The following is a 16,795-nucleotide window of genomic DNA, read 5'->3' as shown; positions in this document are numbered from 1 at the left end:
GACAGGCAGGCAGTTTTTTCTTATGTCCAACTGAGTGTGAGCCTATTGCTTGTCCTGTCCTCCGATTGGGGGGGGGGGGACAATATTTCTCCCTCCTCCTTGTGACGCCCTCTTAGGTACCTGAAAACCGTGACAGTGTTTCCCTTCGCTCTTCTCTTTTCCAAGTTGTGGGGGAGTGACCGGCGAGGGGTGGCTCAGCTGCGAGCCGGTTCCCGCTTTGCTCTAGCCCTTGGGTGCGGCGTGTCGGGACGGCGGGGCCAATGCCCCCTTACCCGCGTTCTCCGTTCCTGGGCCACTTTCCCTCTTAGTAGGGTTTCCAGGGTCCCTCCTTTAGTGCAATCCTCAGTCCTTGCCCCCTGGCTGCCTTTGGCCACCCCCAGGGTCCTCAGTTCAGCCCTATACACCGTACGTGCGCAATAACCCATCCCGAGGCCAACAACTCCATCTGCCTACACCGGCTCTGTCTCTGCTCGGTGGGTGGGGGCAGGGGGACCCGGGTCCTCTCACTCCTTCAGGTTCTGGCCCAGGGTCCTAAAGGTGGGGGCAGCTGCCACTACCCAGCTGGCAGAGGCAATCCCCGAAACCCGCCAACCACTCGGGGCTTAGGCCCGCCCTGGGCCTCTTCCTACCTGCGCCTGGACTCACCGCTCGCGGCATCTTCCCGGGGCCGCTCTGTCCCCGGCCAGTCACAGCTGGCTGCCTCCGGGAGTCCTCCCAGCATCTGGGCAGACGGGGTGCCTCTAGGGGCCAGTGCTTGACCCCCCGACCCTCCTCTGTGCTCGGCCCCTTCGAGGCCGCTCGTGACCTGCTTGGCTGTGGCAAGTTAGGGCGGGACGGCCCGTCCTCTGTCGGGCGAGCGGGCGAGCGGCCATCTTCCCGGTCGGTGGCCCGACTCCTCCTCCCTCCTGCCGCTGTTTGAAACGCCCAGCACCCAGCTCGAGCGTGCGCAGGGTGGGCTGGCTGCGCTGCTCGGCCGCGGCTCCGACCCAGCGGCAGTGTCTTTGTGCCCCCTCACAGAGGTTTTAAATTTTGTTGTATTTTATGCAATAGCGGGACATTGTTTGGCCAGACCGGACGGGCCCCCACGGCCCCCACTTCCCACTCGTGTCGACCCTCAGCATCTCCTCCCCTTTCCACAAGTGTTTCCCATGTTATTATGGAAACTTGTGGCTCCCGGCCACCTCCCCCTACCTCCCTTCACTCCGACACTCCCATTTGGCCCCGGTGAATTGGCAGCGCCTATAAACGGTTGCAGGGAACAGGCCCATTCAGAGCTTGTGTGACATGGGCCACGTCAGGAAACCAGCCCCTGCCCCTCTCACCTGTCCCCAGGAGGGCAGAGAGGAGCCAGACGGCAGGAGAAGCTGTCATGGTGATGGGGGTGACGGGGAAGCAGCAGCACGACTGGGAGGAGAGTCCCTGATGTTAATTCTCCAGCCGGGGATCAAACACAGGTGGGCTGAGCTGAGAGCAGGAGGGAGGCAGCCGCAGCCCACGCCCGGCCCCATGACAGGGTGGGTGGGGGTGGGTGGGGCTACAGCCACTTGCCCCAGCCCTGGGGTACCGGTGCCGCAGACCCCTCCATGCTGGGATGTTTGCTGTGCCCCCCAGAGCGGAGAGGGACACATTTAAATGAATGGAGATTACCTATCTCCTAGAAGTGGAAGGGACCTTGAAAGGTCATTGAGTCCAGTCCCCTGCTTTCATAGCAGGACCAAGTACCATCCCTGACAAATATTTGCCCCAAATCCCTACATGGCCTCCTCAAGGATTGAACTCACAACACTGGGTTTAGCAGGCCACTGCTCAAAGCACTGAGCTAGCCCTCCCCCTCAGAGGGGCCCACCAGGAAGCGGCTGCGTGAGACGCGGCTGCTTCTGGAATGCAGAACGATCCACCCACGAGTCCAAAACAAGAGGGAGAGAAAACAAGCGGCACAAAGTAACAATTCAGACCCTGTTGTGTTGGCTGGTTCTGTGCAGGCTGGGGCTGGTCCCAGCCTTCCCTACAAGGCCCCCGTGCTGCCTGGAGGGCCGGGAACCCCCCGTCTCTGCGCTGCAGAGGGGGCTGCCGCTGCAACTGGGCCACACCTCACAGCATCCAGCTGCCTGCAGAGAGGCTCCCCAGCACGCGCCGCTTTTAACAGCGGAGGGATCCCAGGGCCCAGGCCGGGCAAACCCACCTCTCTCCAGGGCCGAGTTCTCCGTGTGCCCCCGCCCTGGAGGCAGGGGCTGCTGCACAGTCACTCCACCTTCCCTGGGGGCCGGGGGTGGGGGGTGGGGAATTTTGCTGACCCCTCTCTCCCAGGGAGGTGGGTTTTGCTCCTCACACCACAGGGAGTTGGTACCTTCCCCACCTGCTCAGGGTTACTCCTGCTGCCCCGGACCAACCGCAGCCAGAGCTGGGGGGAGAAATTTCCCCTCCTTGATGGTGGCATTTGCTGCTGCTGTGTCCCTGCCCCCGCCCCCTCCCCCCCCCAATCCTCCCGCCACTATCACAGTGCTGGGCATATCCCACTTCTCAGAGGGTTTCACAGCATTGCTAGGTCTCTGCAGCTGCCTCAGTTTCCCCACATTATCTGGGAAGCTCTGGCCTTCATTAACATTCACAGGGTGACGGAGAGGGGCTGGGAGCCAGGACTGCTGGGTTCTCTCACCTGCTCAGAGGGAAGGGTCTAGTGGTTAGAGCTGCAGGTTGTTGACTCCTGAGTCTCTCACTGGAAGTGGGGGGGGGGGGGTCTACTGGTTAGCTCTGGGCGGGGGGAGGGCTGGGAGCCAGGACATCTGGGTTCTCTGCCTGGCTTTGGCCTCCATCTCAGATTTAGAGGGGAGATTAAGGGGGCTTGATGCTCAAGAGTTGGATTCCACCCCCTGCTCTGGGAGAAGAGTGCGTCCTAGTGGTTAGAGCACTGCTAGGGTGCCATTTATCAAATGCTCCTTAGAGTCAGGTTTGCTGGGTGTGAAATCAGGGCCCCGTTCTGCCGCAATGCCGTTGCGCTGATTATTTTGGGGAATAACGGCATTGCGCAAGAAGGGGCAGTGTAGACAGCTCCTTCTGGCGCAAGAGCCTCTCCTGCAAAAATGGCAGCTCGTTAGATATGCAAATGAGGCTCAGCGATAGTCCACACAGCCTCATTTGCATATTTCCGGCACAAGATCGCGCCAGTGTGGACACGGCCTAGAAAGGCAGTTTCCTTGTGCAAGAACACCCGGCCAGCATAGACAGGCAGCAAGTTTTTGCGCAAGATCGCGCCAGTGTGGACATAGCCATGCAGTCTGCTTTAGGTCTGTCCTTAAAACTGGGGGAAGGGGGTAGATTGAGCCAGTGTTGCAGCTCATACCTAGCAGGCTGCTCAATCCCTCTCCACCAACTCAGTTCAATCAACTCTGGCAGGCACCCAGGGAAGCGACGCATGCATCGGGAGCACGGCACATGCATGCCCCCCCCACCTGGGGCCCCATGCATGTGCAGCCCTGCCCCCAGAGCCAGCCCTGCTGGCCGGGGGCAGCTTGTTCCTCGGAGACCTCTTCCAGTGCTGGTGTCTCTCCTGCAAGCACGGGGGTCATATTCCCACATTCAGGGATAGTATGATTTGTGACCCCCACCACAGCCCCAAATTAGTTACAATACCCCCCATTCCATGGCAGCACTGACCCTCCATCAGCCCTGGCTGAATTGGATTTGCATAGCCGCATCTTGGATTCCCTCCCCCTCCTGGCAGGAGTTGTATTTACAGTTCATTATCTTGCAGAGCTAACCAATTGAAGTGAGCACGCCCACCCCCCAGGGCAGCTCTCTGGCTGTGAGCTGGCTGAGAGCAAGTAGTAACTCAGCCCTGGTTACTGACAATTTCCCTAGGCAGGAGGGGAAGCGCTGGGCGGGGTTCCTTAGGGAGGGGTGGAATCTCCATCCCTAGGGGTGTTTAGGCCCCAGCTGGACAAAGCCCTGGCTGGGCTGATTGAGTCGGGGTTTGGCCGGCGGCTGAATGTGGTGACCTCCTGAGGCCTCCCCCAGCTGTATGAGGCCTTCTCAGGGATCCCTGGAGATCTCTCCAAGGCCAGATGCGCCCCAGCCTCCACGGGATCCTGCTTCCCACCCTCTGCAGGCTCCTCCTGCTGACACTTCGCTCCTCAACCAGACCGCCCCCTGCTGGTTCCACGCCCACCCTGCACATGCTGGGCCCCCTGCAGTAGCCCTGAGCGTGGCAGCCCGGGCTGGGAGTGACACCCCCGAGGGGACCCCAAGGCCGGGCTGATTCCAGCAAGCTCAGCACAGAATTTCCCATTAGTGCCCCCACGGGCACGTCCCGCGCTCCTGGACACTGGGGCTCCACTGCGCGGGTGCAGCCCAGCTGGGGACGGGAGCGGAGTCTGGGAGCCCTGGCGTCACTTCCAGTCCCGGAGCGTTTGGGGCTGAGTCCTCTGCTTCCCGCTGAGCACCCAGCTCACCCCTCGTGGCAGGGGCCTGGGGAGCTCACCCACTGCCTGTGACCCTGGCAGCCCTGCCGGCTGCGGGGCGTTTCTCAGGGGCACGGAGACGCCCTTCCCGGAGCCTTTCCATGGAGTCCCTGGAGCCGAGAGCAGGCAAAGGGTTAAAAGAGTCTCGCTTTCCTGGAATTCCCGGCAGAAAGGCCTGGGGACGTGCCAGGGCGCACAGAGGCTTGGAAGCAGGGCGGGGCCGGAGAGAGGAACAGAATGTTACAGACTCTATTTTGGAGCTGAGCTCAATTCCGTTTAAGTCTTCTACGTTACATCACAGCCACTGGCTTATAAATCGGGAAAGCAAGGCAGCCCCAGCCCATCTGGGACAGACTCAAACGAGAGACGGGTGCAGCTTGGTGGAACGGGGCTCTGATTTCACATCTGGCAAACCCGACTCTGGAGGAGCATTTGGTAAGTGGCACCCTAGTGGTGCTCTAACCCCTAGGAAACACTCTCCTCCCAGAGCAGGGGATGGAATCCAACTCTCTGGGCACTGCCCTGGGGCTCGGGGCAACCAGGACACTCCAGAGACACTTCACCACTTTCCTATTCACCGCGAGCTTTAAGCAGGTGATAGAGTTGGTTAAATTTTACAAGCCTTACAAACAAGGGCTGTTCAATTTCAACCGTCAATCCGATTCATTCTAAAGCCATGAACACAGCGCCCAGCAGTGCAAAAGCAATTACTAGATTATTATATACAATAATTAAGCCTAGTTCACTTACACTGCACCCGTAGGCTCCCTACAGTACCGGGAAGGAGGTAGAGGTCTCTGATTCCCTCCGTAGGAACACCCGCACTGGGTGTGAAAGTGTCTACCACGCAGGGTGTGTGGGTCGAACCGGCTTCCTCTCTCCCATCCATTCGTCTTACTAAGCTCATTTGATAGCAAAGTGAGACTTGGTCGTTGTAGTAAGATGGTAGGGTACCTGCTATGCTCATGTTTGGGATACATGTTGCTATTCAGGCTGTTGCGAAAATGAGATACTTGATTGACAGTTTTCTGCCTGTACTTGTGATAATTGCTTGTCCGAAATGTTGTGTACTAGTCTCAGGCTCCTCCCAATGTTCTTGGCAGGGTGTCTGCCATGCTTCCTGTGCACGATTGTTTAAAGAACTCCCCCCGGCTGGTTCCTTGCCCCCTTTCCCCACCCCGAGAACCAACCCAGCAGCAGCGGTTCAAGTCCTGCGCAAGGTCAGCCCCCACGTATATTCCATTTGACATCACGGGAGGAGGAAGGAGGGCCCCCCCCGCCATGGACACGCCTGGGCAATGGAACGGGGTAGTAGAGGCGAGTGGGGCAGCTGCCCCCTGGAGCAGAGGTGCGGGGGGAGGGGGGAAAATCGGGTCCAAAAGTACCTTAAAACCTTCTCCTGGAGGAAAGGTTATCCCATGCAAAGCTTGGCTGTGGTAGCTCTTCCAGCAGGGGTCACCAACCGGTTGATTGGGATCTACTGGTAGATCTTGGAGCCTCTGACAAGTGATCTTCACTAGTTTGGACACAAAGCTCTCAAGCACGGTCACTTTAGTTGCCCCTCCACCTACTGTCATGCTCCTCCTGCCCTCTGCCTTGGAGCTCCCCCCCCCCCCCCCCCGGGGAGCCTCCTGCTTGCTGTGCAGTGTATGGGAAGGAGAAGAGGGGGTCACTGGTGTCAGAGTGCCCCTCCTCCCCCAACTCCTGTACCCTATCCCTACCTAGAGAGAAGGGGATGTAGGGAACTTAGCAATGCAAATCTCTGTCACTCTCATACACTCTGGTTGCATCTAGACTGGCATGATTTTGCGGAAATACTTTTAACGGAAAAAATTTTCCGTTAAAAGTATTTCCGCAAAAGCGCATCTAGATTGGCACGGATGCTTTTGCACAAAAAGTGCTTTTGCGCAAAAGCATCCATGGCCAGTCTAGACGCAATTTTGCGCAAGAAAGCCCCGATCACCATTTTAGCCATCGGGGCAAGTATTCTTGCGCAAGAGGGCTTTTTCCCGAGTGGGAGCGTGAAAGTATTTGCACAAGAAGCACTGATTTCGTACATTACAAAGTCAGTGCTCTTGCACAAATTCAAGCGGCCAGTGTAGACAGCTGGCAAGGTTTTGCGCAAAAGCAATTGCTTTTGCGCAAAATCTTGCCAGTCTAGACACACCCTGTGTGTGTCTGTCACTCTCACAAACACACACTGTCCTTCCCTCTCATCTCACAACCCAGCACATCTGTGGGCTGTTGTCACTCCTTTTACTGCTTGCAAAGTGGGTTATTTGGGGTGTGTGACTGCTCTGTGCATTTTATAATTTTCATTTCTCTCTTACGCTTCCATGTACTTCCTTGATTCGTGAGTTCTAAAATGCCTACCCTGGTGTGGCTGGAGTCACTATCCCTGTGGGAATTGCTGCTCCCTATGAGAGGCCGAGCAGGGAGTCTTCACACGCTGTCCTTGCCTGCAGCTCCCATTGATCAGTAACGGGGAACCGTCGCCAGTAGAAGCTGTGGGCTCCAGGAGCAGCCCGAGGCCAGATGCGGCAGCTGGCGCCCCCGCCTGCTCAGCCGTCAATGGCCGTGACATCATCACGGTGTGCCCCGGCGCCCCATGACGTCATCATCGGGTGCACAGGGTAGCGGTGCTCTAGGCAACTGCCTAGTTCGCCTAGGCTCACAGGCCGCCCCGGGTGGGCTCGGTGCCTGTAGACGAGGGGCAGCACATGGTGCCATGGAGCCATTGCTGTACGTGCCTCCTGCTTTCAGGAGTAGGGCAGGGCTGGGATAGCAGCGAGCTGCCTTAACCCCACTGCTCCACCACCTGGCCCAGCCAGAGCCTGCTTCCTGAACCCCTCTCCCAGCCCTGAACCTCCCCTGCCCCCAACCTCCTGCTTCAGACATGAGTCTTCCTCTAGCCATATGCTTGCACCCTGAAACGCCCTCCTGGACCCCAATACTTCACCCTGGGCTAAGCTCAGAGCACATTCTGCACTCCAAACCCCTTGGCCCAACACCAGAGCCTGTACCCCAACCCCCTACCCCAGCCTGATGAAAGTGAGTGAGCATGGGGGCGGTAGGGGATGGAGTGATCAGGATGAGGCCTCCGAAAAGGGGTGGAACAGGGGAAGGGCCTCGAAGAAGGGGTGAGAAGGAAGAGGGGCCAGGGTATTGGTTTGGGGTAGATCTTACGTTGCACTTATATCGAAAAAGTGATCTTGTGGTTAAAGAGGTTGGCGACCACTGTCTTACAGTGTCCATGTTATTAGAGCACAAACATACATAAAGGAGAATGTTTGTATTAGATGCAGAAATTCACATCAAACCAAAAACCAGCCCTAGTATTTGGCAAAGCTGGGGAAATGTAACCTGCTGAGAACAGTCTAAACACAATTGAACACATTAAAAAAAGTCCCTTTGAGTCCCACCCGGCCTGTGTCAAGGCTCCTGTCATGTGCCTGCCGCATCCATGGGCTCACACCGGTGGCCCTGCTCCATATCTCCATCCAGCTCTCTCATTTCCCAGGGCGTGGGGGCCAGCCTGCGGCAGAGCTCACGGGACAGACCCCCAGCAGCCGGAGGGCAGTGACTCAAGGTCGGCTGGTGCCGCCCCTGAGTGCCCTGGAGGGTTAACGCCAGTCCTGCTCCCCTGGGGGCTGTTTGCCCTGCGGGTCAGTGACCCAGGGCAGCTCTGGGGAGCCTGTGCTGGTGCCCAGCCCCTCCCCACTCCTCCGTGGGGCCGGAGCACACAGAATGGGCTGGTCTAGACCCCCAGGGGCTAGTGCGTGAGGGGAATGTGGGGAGGGTCTTTCTCCTCCGTTGGGGGCCACCTCAGGGAGGGGTTTGCTTTGGTTTTTGCTTCTCAGTGCAGCTCCCGACTGATTTGTCTGTGGGTCGGTGGCCCCCCCCACCCCTGAGCCAGCCCCTCAAGGGCCCAGCACCCCAACCCTGGACATGGGTGCCATGGAAACCAGCCACTGAGGGTGCTGGGTGGGGGGTGGGGGCTGGGCCCCAGGGCCGCTCCTTTAAAACCAATTTGCCATTTGCTCACACTGGCTACAGACCATTTTCTTCCTCTCACCTTCCCCTCGGCCACTGAGGGTTTCCTAGACCCCCCGGCACCTACCCTCCCCCATTCCTTCCATGCCAGGGGACCCCGTTCTGCCACTGCCAAGGCCTCAATAAAGGAGCTCTGTGGGGCCCCCATCTTTGCTCCCCTCAGCCTGGGGGCACTGTGCTCCCCATATCGCCTCCCTTCTGTGCTCCCCATTCCCTGCTACCCTACGCCAGGGGTCCTCGAGATGGCACCAGTGAGGTACACAAGCCGGATTGGGGGGGGGGGGGTCTCAGTACCTAGGGCCGACACAGCAGACACGTAGGCGGAGGCCTAACACGATTTCCAAGTAGCCAGTTGAGGGCGTGGGGCTAAGAAATGCAGAAGGAAGCAAGCAGAGAACCCCCCCCCCGCCCCCGTGCTCATGCGCTGGGGAAAGAGGAACCACCGGCAATATGCAAAACATCCTCCAGAAGGTTCATTTTAAAGCGTCAAAATGGTGCGAGGTGCATGTGTGTCCAGCACGGGCCTCCCCTCAGGGAACCGGCCTGCGCCAGCGCCAACCAGACCACAGAGCGCCTGCCCCCCTAGGGCATTCGGGGTCCCACACGTTCCTCGGGGGCCTCTGACCAGCGAGGACCAAGGGGGTGGACAGTTTTAGGGGGTGGCGCCCATCGGGGGTGTAGACGGAGCCGTGTTTGCAACAGGGAGCCCAGAGAGGGAAATTGGAGCTCCCGCTGGGATCCCCTCAACCTGCCCCATAGTCCCTGCCCCCCGGGGTGTGTCCTTCACCCTGCCGAGCAAGGCAACTGCAGCAAACCCGGCACCGCCCCCGCCCAGCCCACCGCAGGCAGCAGCCGTCACCCTGGTGCCCAAAGCCCAGTCACACTTTGGGGTGGGGGCTGGGTCTGGCCCTTACGTTCCTGGGGCCTCTGTGCTGATATTCCGAGGACTTGAGCTACAAACCTTCCTGCCCCCAGCTCAGGGCCGGTGACTCTCATTGCGACCCTGCCCGGCCTCCGTCGAGAACGGCCAGCCCCCGACAGACAGTTTGCGGCTCCAGAGCCCCCCGGCTCAGACCCCAGACCGGCTCCAGCTCCCACCCCGGCACCATGAAGACGCTTCTCCTCTGCTGCCTCCTCTGGGCCCTGCTGGAGACAGGTGAGAACGGGGCCGGGAGGGTGCCTGGACCCCTACCCGGTGCAGACAGACAAAGACCCACCCAGGAGAGTTGCTCTTCAGGAAATATGCTCCAGCTCTGAGATCTTCTCCCTGGGCGGCTCAGCACCTGTCCCACACGGGGTGGGGGTGTGACAGACCGGGCCGTGTCTGGGCACAGCTGAGGTCGTCCGCTCAGGGCGAATTGCTCAAATCCGGGGCTCCTTACAGCCCCCTTGACTGGTGACCTCTCCAAACAGGCCATAAACCAGTCTCACAGAGCGCTTCAGCTGCCTGCCTGAAGCCTCACGAGCAAAACCCCTCCGATACCCCAGCAATATCCGTGCCCCAGATAGCCCCGGGCCTCATACACAGGTGGGGGGGGGGGGGGTCCTAGCACCCAATCCCACCTACCCCGAACAAGTCCTGTCCGGTTCCAACAAACCAGCCACAGATCTCTGGTCAATTTACCCTCTGGATCTTACCCACAAATCACGCTGGGCCAATCCTTTAGAATCTATAACTAAAGGTTTATTATCACAAGAAAGAAAAGCCTGAGAGTAAGGTTATTAAAGTACAGTACGTTACATGCACCGAATCTCCCAGTTCTCGATGCAGGCTCTAGCAGAGATGTTGCAGCTGCTGGTTTAAAAGTTCTTATTGCACATCCTATGATCAGGATGGGTTCACAGGTCTTCCGGGTTCTTCGATCCCTGCAGTGCTGCCTCTGGGATGAAGTGTTGAGCTGAGAACAAAATGGCATCGACCGCATGGCCTCTTTATACCTCCTTCCTGGTCTCTTCTTGTATGCAGCAAGTCACCTGGTCAGAGGCCAATGTCTATGTTCCCTGCTGGCTGCTCTCAGCTGACAAACCCCATTCTTTGGGTGTGTCCATAGCCCATTGAGAGCCATTGTCCCACAGGGCTTCGCTACTCAGCCTGTCCATAGCCATGCTTAACCACATTCACAGAAATATTCAGCTTCCACACAGATTACAGATTCCTACCTACACACACAGACATTATACACTCACATAAATAGCGTACATAAGATCAACAAACAATAAGCTCCCATTCAATACCCCACATGGCTCCCTTTTATACCAATTTCTGGGGCCAACACCTCCACCTAGAGGTGCAGCAGTGATCTGGCTGCTTCCCTCCAATTCAGTAATGTGACAGGGGGATTGTCCTCGCCGTTCTCCCCTGGGGAGACGGGGCCTCCTGCGCTCGGATTTCATACACACATAGAACCCCCAGGCTGGCAGAGACCTCAGGAGGCAGCGAGTCCAGCCCCTGCCCAAAGCAAGGCCAGCCTAACTCAATCATCCCAGCCAGGGCTTTGTCCAGCAGGGACTGAAACACCCCTAGGGATGGAGATTCCACCCGCACCCTAAGGAACCCAGCTCAGCACTTCCCACCCGCCTAGCGAAATCATTCATCCTAATCACCAATCTTGACCTTCCCATTGCCGCTTGTTCTGCATCTGTCACCCCTGAGAACAGCCTCTCTCCTGCCTCTTTGCAACCCCCTTCAGGAAGTTGCAGGCTGCTCTCAAATGCCCTGTAGAAACCATTTTATGTTTAGCTAGAAGCCATCTTGTAGAATAGAAACCATTTCAGCTTTTTGCTTTTGCACGAAGGCCAGAGTGAACTTTCTATCACCCCACGTGCCAGGCCAAGACAGATGTGCTATTGGAATGTGTTCATTGGGCTAGTTCAGATAGGAGATGCACTCCCTCGTACCTGTCCGCCATCTTGTTGATACAGCTTTATTTTTCCTAGTTTAATTGATGATTTCTGTAATTGGAGGCCCTGACGTCAGACTGTTTGGCTAAGGGTATAAAGACACTAGGACTGATTGTGTTAGCAGCCTTACTGGGCCCGGCTCTGCTGGGACCACGTTTGGCTCACTTGGCTTTACTGATCAATAAAGCTGTCTGCTTAGCCATGTAAACTGAGTGAGGCTTTTGCTTCGACAGCCCCCTCACTCTTCTCTTCTGCAGACTCAACAAACCCAAATCCCTCAGTCTCCTCTCGCGGGTCGTGTGCTCCTCCCCTTCCTCATTTTGGTTGCCCTTCACTCGGCCCTCTCCCATGCGTCCACATCCTTCCTGTAGTGGGGGGCTCAGAACTGGACACAATACTCCAGATGTGGCCTCTCCAGAGCCGAATAAAGGGGAACAATCACTCTCTGGATCTGCTGGCGATGCTCCTTCTCATGCCCCCCAATATGCCATTAGCCTTCTTGGCTACAAGGACATCCAGCTTCTCATCCACTGGAATCCCCAAGTGCTTTTCTGCAGAGCTGCTACTTAGCCAGTCGGTCCCCAGCTTGTAGCAATGCCTGGGACTCCTCTATCCGCAGGGCAGGACTCTGCACTTCTCCGTGTTGAACCTCATTGGATTTCTTTAGGCCCAGTTGTGTCGGTCACTCTGGACCATTTCCCTGCCCTCCAGTGTATCTGCCCTTCCCCCAAGTTCTGCAATAGAGGGACGGACAACTCTGGCGCAAAACCAAGTAATGCCGGGTGAGATCCCAGCTGGGTCAATGGGCTGTAGCTCCATTACAATCAATGGGGCTGCAGAGAAGGCTCAGCACTGATGGATCCTGTTGCCTTTGCTTCTCTAGGGACCAGTATTTCCTGTGAGGTCTGCGTCGGCGTCCACAAGGAGTGTACGGGCCCGGAGCAAGTCTGCAGCAAGGAATTGGATTCTTGTGGGATCATTAAAGCAGAATCAGTAGTAGGTAGGTGCAGAGACCTTGCACCAGCCCAGAACACAGGCTGGGTCGGCGTCAGCCCACCCAGAACCAGGGCCTGGTGGGTTAGAGCAGGGGGCCTGGGAGCCAGGACTCCTGGGTTTTCTCTATGTCTCTATGAGAGGCATGGGGCTGGTGGGTGGAGGGGAGAGGCTGGGGGAGTCTCTCATTGGTCCTGGCAGGGGTGTGGTGTCTGGTGGGTTAGAGCCGGGGAATCAGGACTCCTGGGTTCTCTCCCTGACTCTGGGAGGAAAGAGAAATCCAGTGGGTGAGGGACAGCTGTGGGCACCAGTCCTGCTGGTTCTCTCGTGCCTCAGTTTACCACTCTCTAGATAGATCATAATCACATCTCTGACGTGTTCAAGGGTGAGACAGAGACGTGAAGTGTCATCTCCTCTTCCTCCCATGCAGGGAATATAAAGACCCCGATGTTTACGAAGGCCTGTGTGTCCTCCAGCCAGTGCAACCTTGCGCCCCTCTACATTACTTTTGGGAACGGGATCTCTATAAGCTCGAATGTCGCCTGCTGTGTCGCGGAGGCCTGCAAAACAGCCACTGTTAGCGGTACAGCGCCCGCCTTCCTCTCCAGCCTGTCCGCTCCCGCGCGCCCCCTGCCCTGCCTGGCCCCTTCAGGCCTCCCTGTGGGAAGAGGGAACGGGATTAGGAAAGAACCTTTATTTCCCTGCCCTGCAGGGGGCGCCCCATTGGGTAACCCTGAACACCTGAGTGGTGGGAGGTTGGTGGGCAGAGCTCTAGTTTTTCGAACTGGATCCAGGATTCCCTGCTGCAAACCTCTCCCTGCCCCTGCTACCTCCTGTGCCCCAGAGCTGCAGCGTCCCCTGCAGGGGGATCCAGGGCTGAGCAGTGCAGCCCCCAGCTTCTCTCCCTGTCCCACCGCCTCCTGGGGCTCGTCCCCAAAGCTGACTGTGTTTGCTCCACTTTTCCTAGTGCCCCCGGCTAACACCACCCTCAACGGCCGGCGCTGCCCAGCCTGCTACTCTGCGTTCTCCCATGACTGCAACGAAGAGATCATCGACTGCACAGGCACCCAGACCCACTGCCTGCATCTCAGTGGCACAGCGAAAAGCGGTAATTGCCATCCTGCTGTTCCTCTGTCCGATTTCCCCACCCAGGAACCACCACGCACATAGGCAGACCCCTGCAGCAGGGAACGCTAAAGAGATCTTTAGATAAAACATTGGAAGGGAAAGTTGTTTTGAATTTCAATCATGAACCAGTCTGATTTTTCCCAGAGTTTGTTCTCATGGGGGTCTCTTCCGACTGAAAGAATCTGGCAAATTTGAATTCACAAAATGTGTTTAGATTTCTACTTTTAACTGTAGAAAGATTTCAGCTGGAAAATCTCAACGCAGCAAAGAATTTCTGAGCACTCTGGCATAAGAGAGGCGATGAAATGGAAAAGGGAGATGTGCACTCTGATTAAAATAAATGCTTTTTCCAGCCAATAACCCATTGATCTGTGGAACTCCCCACCATTGGAAACTGCTGTGGTCAAGAGCTATGTATAATTCTAAAAGATTCTTGCTTATCAGGAAGAGCTGGAGTGATCATACTGAATGATCAGAAAACTGCTGAGCCTTCTTTTTTCAGGTCTCACACTGATTTCTAGCTATTAGCCATATCCCTCATATCGGTGGTTTGGATACCTTTCTGTGCAGCATCTAGTGCTGGCCGGTGATTGAGGCAGGACCCCACTCTCAACAGAAAACCCACTGACTCCTACAGTTACCTACATGCTTCCAGCTCCCATCCAGCACACACCATACGATCCATCGTCTATAGCCAAGCCCTTCGATACAACCGCATCTGCTCTAATCCCACTGACAGAGACCAGAAACTTCAGGATCTCTACCAAGCATTTATAAACCTCAATTACCCACCTGCAGAAATAGCCAAATTGAAATAGCAAATTGAAAGAGACAGACGAATACCCAGAAACCATCTACTTCAAGACAGACCCGAGAAAACAAACAATAAAACACCACTTCTCATCACCTACAGCCCCCAACTTAAACCCATCCAACGCATTATCAATAAACTACAGCCTATACTGGAACAGGATACTACCCTCCGAGAGGCTCTGGGAGACAGACCCATAGTCTCCTATAGAGAGCCACCTAACCTCAGGATGATTCTTACCTACAACCACAGGACATACCCCACTAACACCAACCCTGGAACTGTCCCTTGCAACAAACCCCGGTGTCAGCTTTGTCCACATATTTACTCTGCTGACACCATTATTGGACCTAACCAATTCAGTTATAAGATCAAGAACACATATTCCTGCACATCCAGAAATATAATTTATGCCATCATGTGCCAACAGTGTCCGTCTGCTATGTACATTTGACAAACGTCTCAGATACTTCGCCAAAGAATCAATGCCCACAAAAGTGTCACAAAGAAAAAACAGTTTCTTGCCATTTCAACCAGAGAGGGCATTGTCTCAAGGACTTGACTACCTGCCTCCTGCTTCAAAGGCATTTTACCACAAGACTTCAAAGAGAAACCTCTGAACTGTCATTCATACTTCAATTTGACACTTTACGACTGGGTCTGAACAAAGATGCTAATTACCTTACCCATTACAAAGATAGCATCCCTAATTATCACCTCTAATATCATTAGCTCACAGACATTAACCCCTCCCCTCCATCACCCTGTGTTCTGAAATTTGGTTTGTCCTTTTTATATGTGTTCACTTTTTTCATTGTATCCCTTTGGTATATATCGTCGTGCCAATTTTCTTCCATAATTTGATCTGAGGAAGTGCGTCAGGCCCACGAAAGCTCATCACCTAAGAAACCATCTTGTTAGTCTTTAAAATGCTGCATAGTCCTGTCTTTTGTTTCATCTAGACTAGACTAACACGGCGGCATCTTTATTACTAGCACCATCAGTGAGCAACACCATTGCCAGGTGAATGGTGGGACTAACATTGGCCTGTTAGAGTTTGTTAGAGATCCGGGATTCACTGAGGAAGGGGACCGTGTGGGAGATAGAAAAGGTTTCCCAAAGGGATTCCCAGACACTGACCCTCTTGTTTTGTCCCCCACAGGTCAGACAACTGTGAAGACCACCATGAAAGGCTGCGCCAGTGAGTCTGCCTGCATTAATATGCAGCAGCTCAAAGGGACATTCGGGGGGATCGATGCGCATTTCACCACGGCTGAATGCAGCCCAGTCTCCTCCCGCGTAGACACTGTGGCTCCGGAAGGAGCTGGACTCATCTTCTCAGCCCTCCTAACCGTCCTGCTGGTGAACATCGTCTCCTGATTGCCCTCCTGCGACACAGCCCCGCTGCCCTGGGCAGCCGCACTGCTGTGGCAGGGCTCAGATTCGCTTCCGCTGTAATGGGATGAACAGAATAAAACAGACACAAGAAAACTGCAAGAGAGCAGGTGTCTGGGTGACTGGGTGGGGGGAGAGGGACTGATTCTTGGAAAGTGTGTGTGTGTGTGTGTGTGTGTGTGTGTGTGTGTGTGTGTGTGTGTGTGTGTGAATAGTGAATCTCAGATATTGTGTCTTCCCGTGTGTGATAATGAGCATTAGATTCTGTGGCTGTGTCTACACTGCAGACTCCTTTTGGAAGAAGGTTTTCTGGAAGAGATTTTTTGGAAAAATTTCTTCCGAAAGAGAGCAGCCACACTGCCAAAGTGCATTGAAACGTGATCTGCTTTTTGCAGAAGAGGCTCTTGCACCAGAAGGAGCTGTCTACACTGCCCCTTCTGGTGCAAGAAAAACCCTCTTGCGCAATGCCGTTATCCCTGAAAATAATCAGCATAGTGGCATTGCGCAAATTTTTTCTAGTGCAAGAAGGGGCAGCGTAGAGGCTCCTTATGGCACAAGAGCCTCTTCTGCAAAAATGGCAGCTCATTAGGTATGCAAATGTGGCTCGGTGATTGTCATGATTATGAGGGTTAGCCAGCGGCCTGGGGATTAAGGGGTTAACTACACCTAGCCAGGTGGAGAGGCCAATAGGAATGTAGGTGGGGCTTTCCAACTGGGACAAAGGAATTGGGGTTTTTCCTCCTTTGTCTCTCTGGGCCAGTCCTCTGCAGCTACAGAGAGAGAGAAACACATCTCTCTCCCTCCAAGACATAATTCTCCACTTTCTGTATGTAGGGTAAAGTTTGGATAATTTCGTTAGGCTTTATTGTTTAAGGGTTGGGTATGGGAGCTGCGATCTGGCACTGCTTAAGAGATGTTTGGCTTTTCTTTGTAACTAAATTCTAGCCCATGGTGCAATTCCTCCATGAGTATATTTTGTTACCATCCCATCAAATCATTATGCTTGCAACAAGAATATTGTTTTAATAATAAAAGTTTTCTCTTTTCTTTTTATTAA

At 55.3% G+C, this 16,795-nt stretch overlaps 1 protein-coding gene and 1 long non-coding RNA gene across 5 annotated transcripts in view; one reads left to right on the top strand and one right to left on the bottom strand.

Annotated features, from left to right (window-relative positions):
• Positions 1-4,535, bottom strand: part of LOC142819591 (uncharacterized) — a 17,203-nt gene extending 12,668 nt beyond the window's left edge. Inside the window, exon 1 of the long non-coding RNA XR_016347751.1 lies at positions 1,323-4,535. This is a non-coding gene — a long non-coding RNA (uncharacterized LOC142819591). The remainder of the gene's footprint in view (positions 1-1,322) is intronic.
• LOC102463659 (phospholipase A2 inhibitor gamma subunit B-like) overlaps positions 1-16,795 on the top strand; it is an 18,752-nt gene extending 1,957 nt beyond the window's left edge. Inside the window, exons 1-7 of one of the 4 annotated variants that reach the window (XM_089772674.1) lie at positions 4,750-4,892; positions 5,561-5,677; positions 9,486-9,666; positions 12,295-12,411; positions 12,835-12,987; positions 13,372-13,512; positions 15,506-16,795. In XM_089772674.1, coding sequence (XP_089628800.1) covers positions 9,618-9,666; positions 12,295-12,411; positions 12,835-12,987; positions 13,372-13,512; positions 15,506-15,723 — 678 coding nt within the window. In that variant the 5' untranslated portion in view covers positions 4,750-4,892; positions 5,561-5,677; positions 9,486-9,617 and the 3' untranslated portion in view covers positions 15,724-16,795. Of the gene's footprint in view, positions 1-4,735; positions 4,893-5,560; positions 5,678-6,326; positions 7,049-9,485; positions 9,667-12,294; positions 12,412-12,834; positions 12,988-13,371; positions 13,513-15,505 lie in introns of those variants that run through there. The other 3 variants (XM_075907698.2, XM_089772675.1, XM_075907699.2) reach the window with 3 other exon arrangements.

Source organism: Pelodiscus sinensis, chromosome 22 (assembly GCF_052426305.1).
Source record: "Pelodiscus sinensis isolate ZL-2025 chromosome 22, ASM5242630v1, whole genome shotgun sequence".
Taxonomy (NCBI): domain Eukaryota; kingdom Metazoa; phylum Chordata; order Testudines; family Trionychidae; genus Pelodiscus; species Pelodiscus sinensis.
This window is presented reverse-complemented; position numbering and strand designations above follow the sequence as displayed.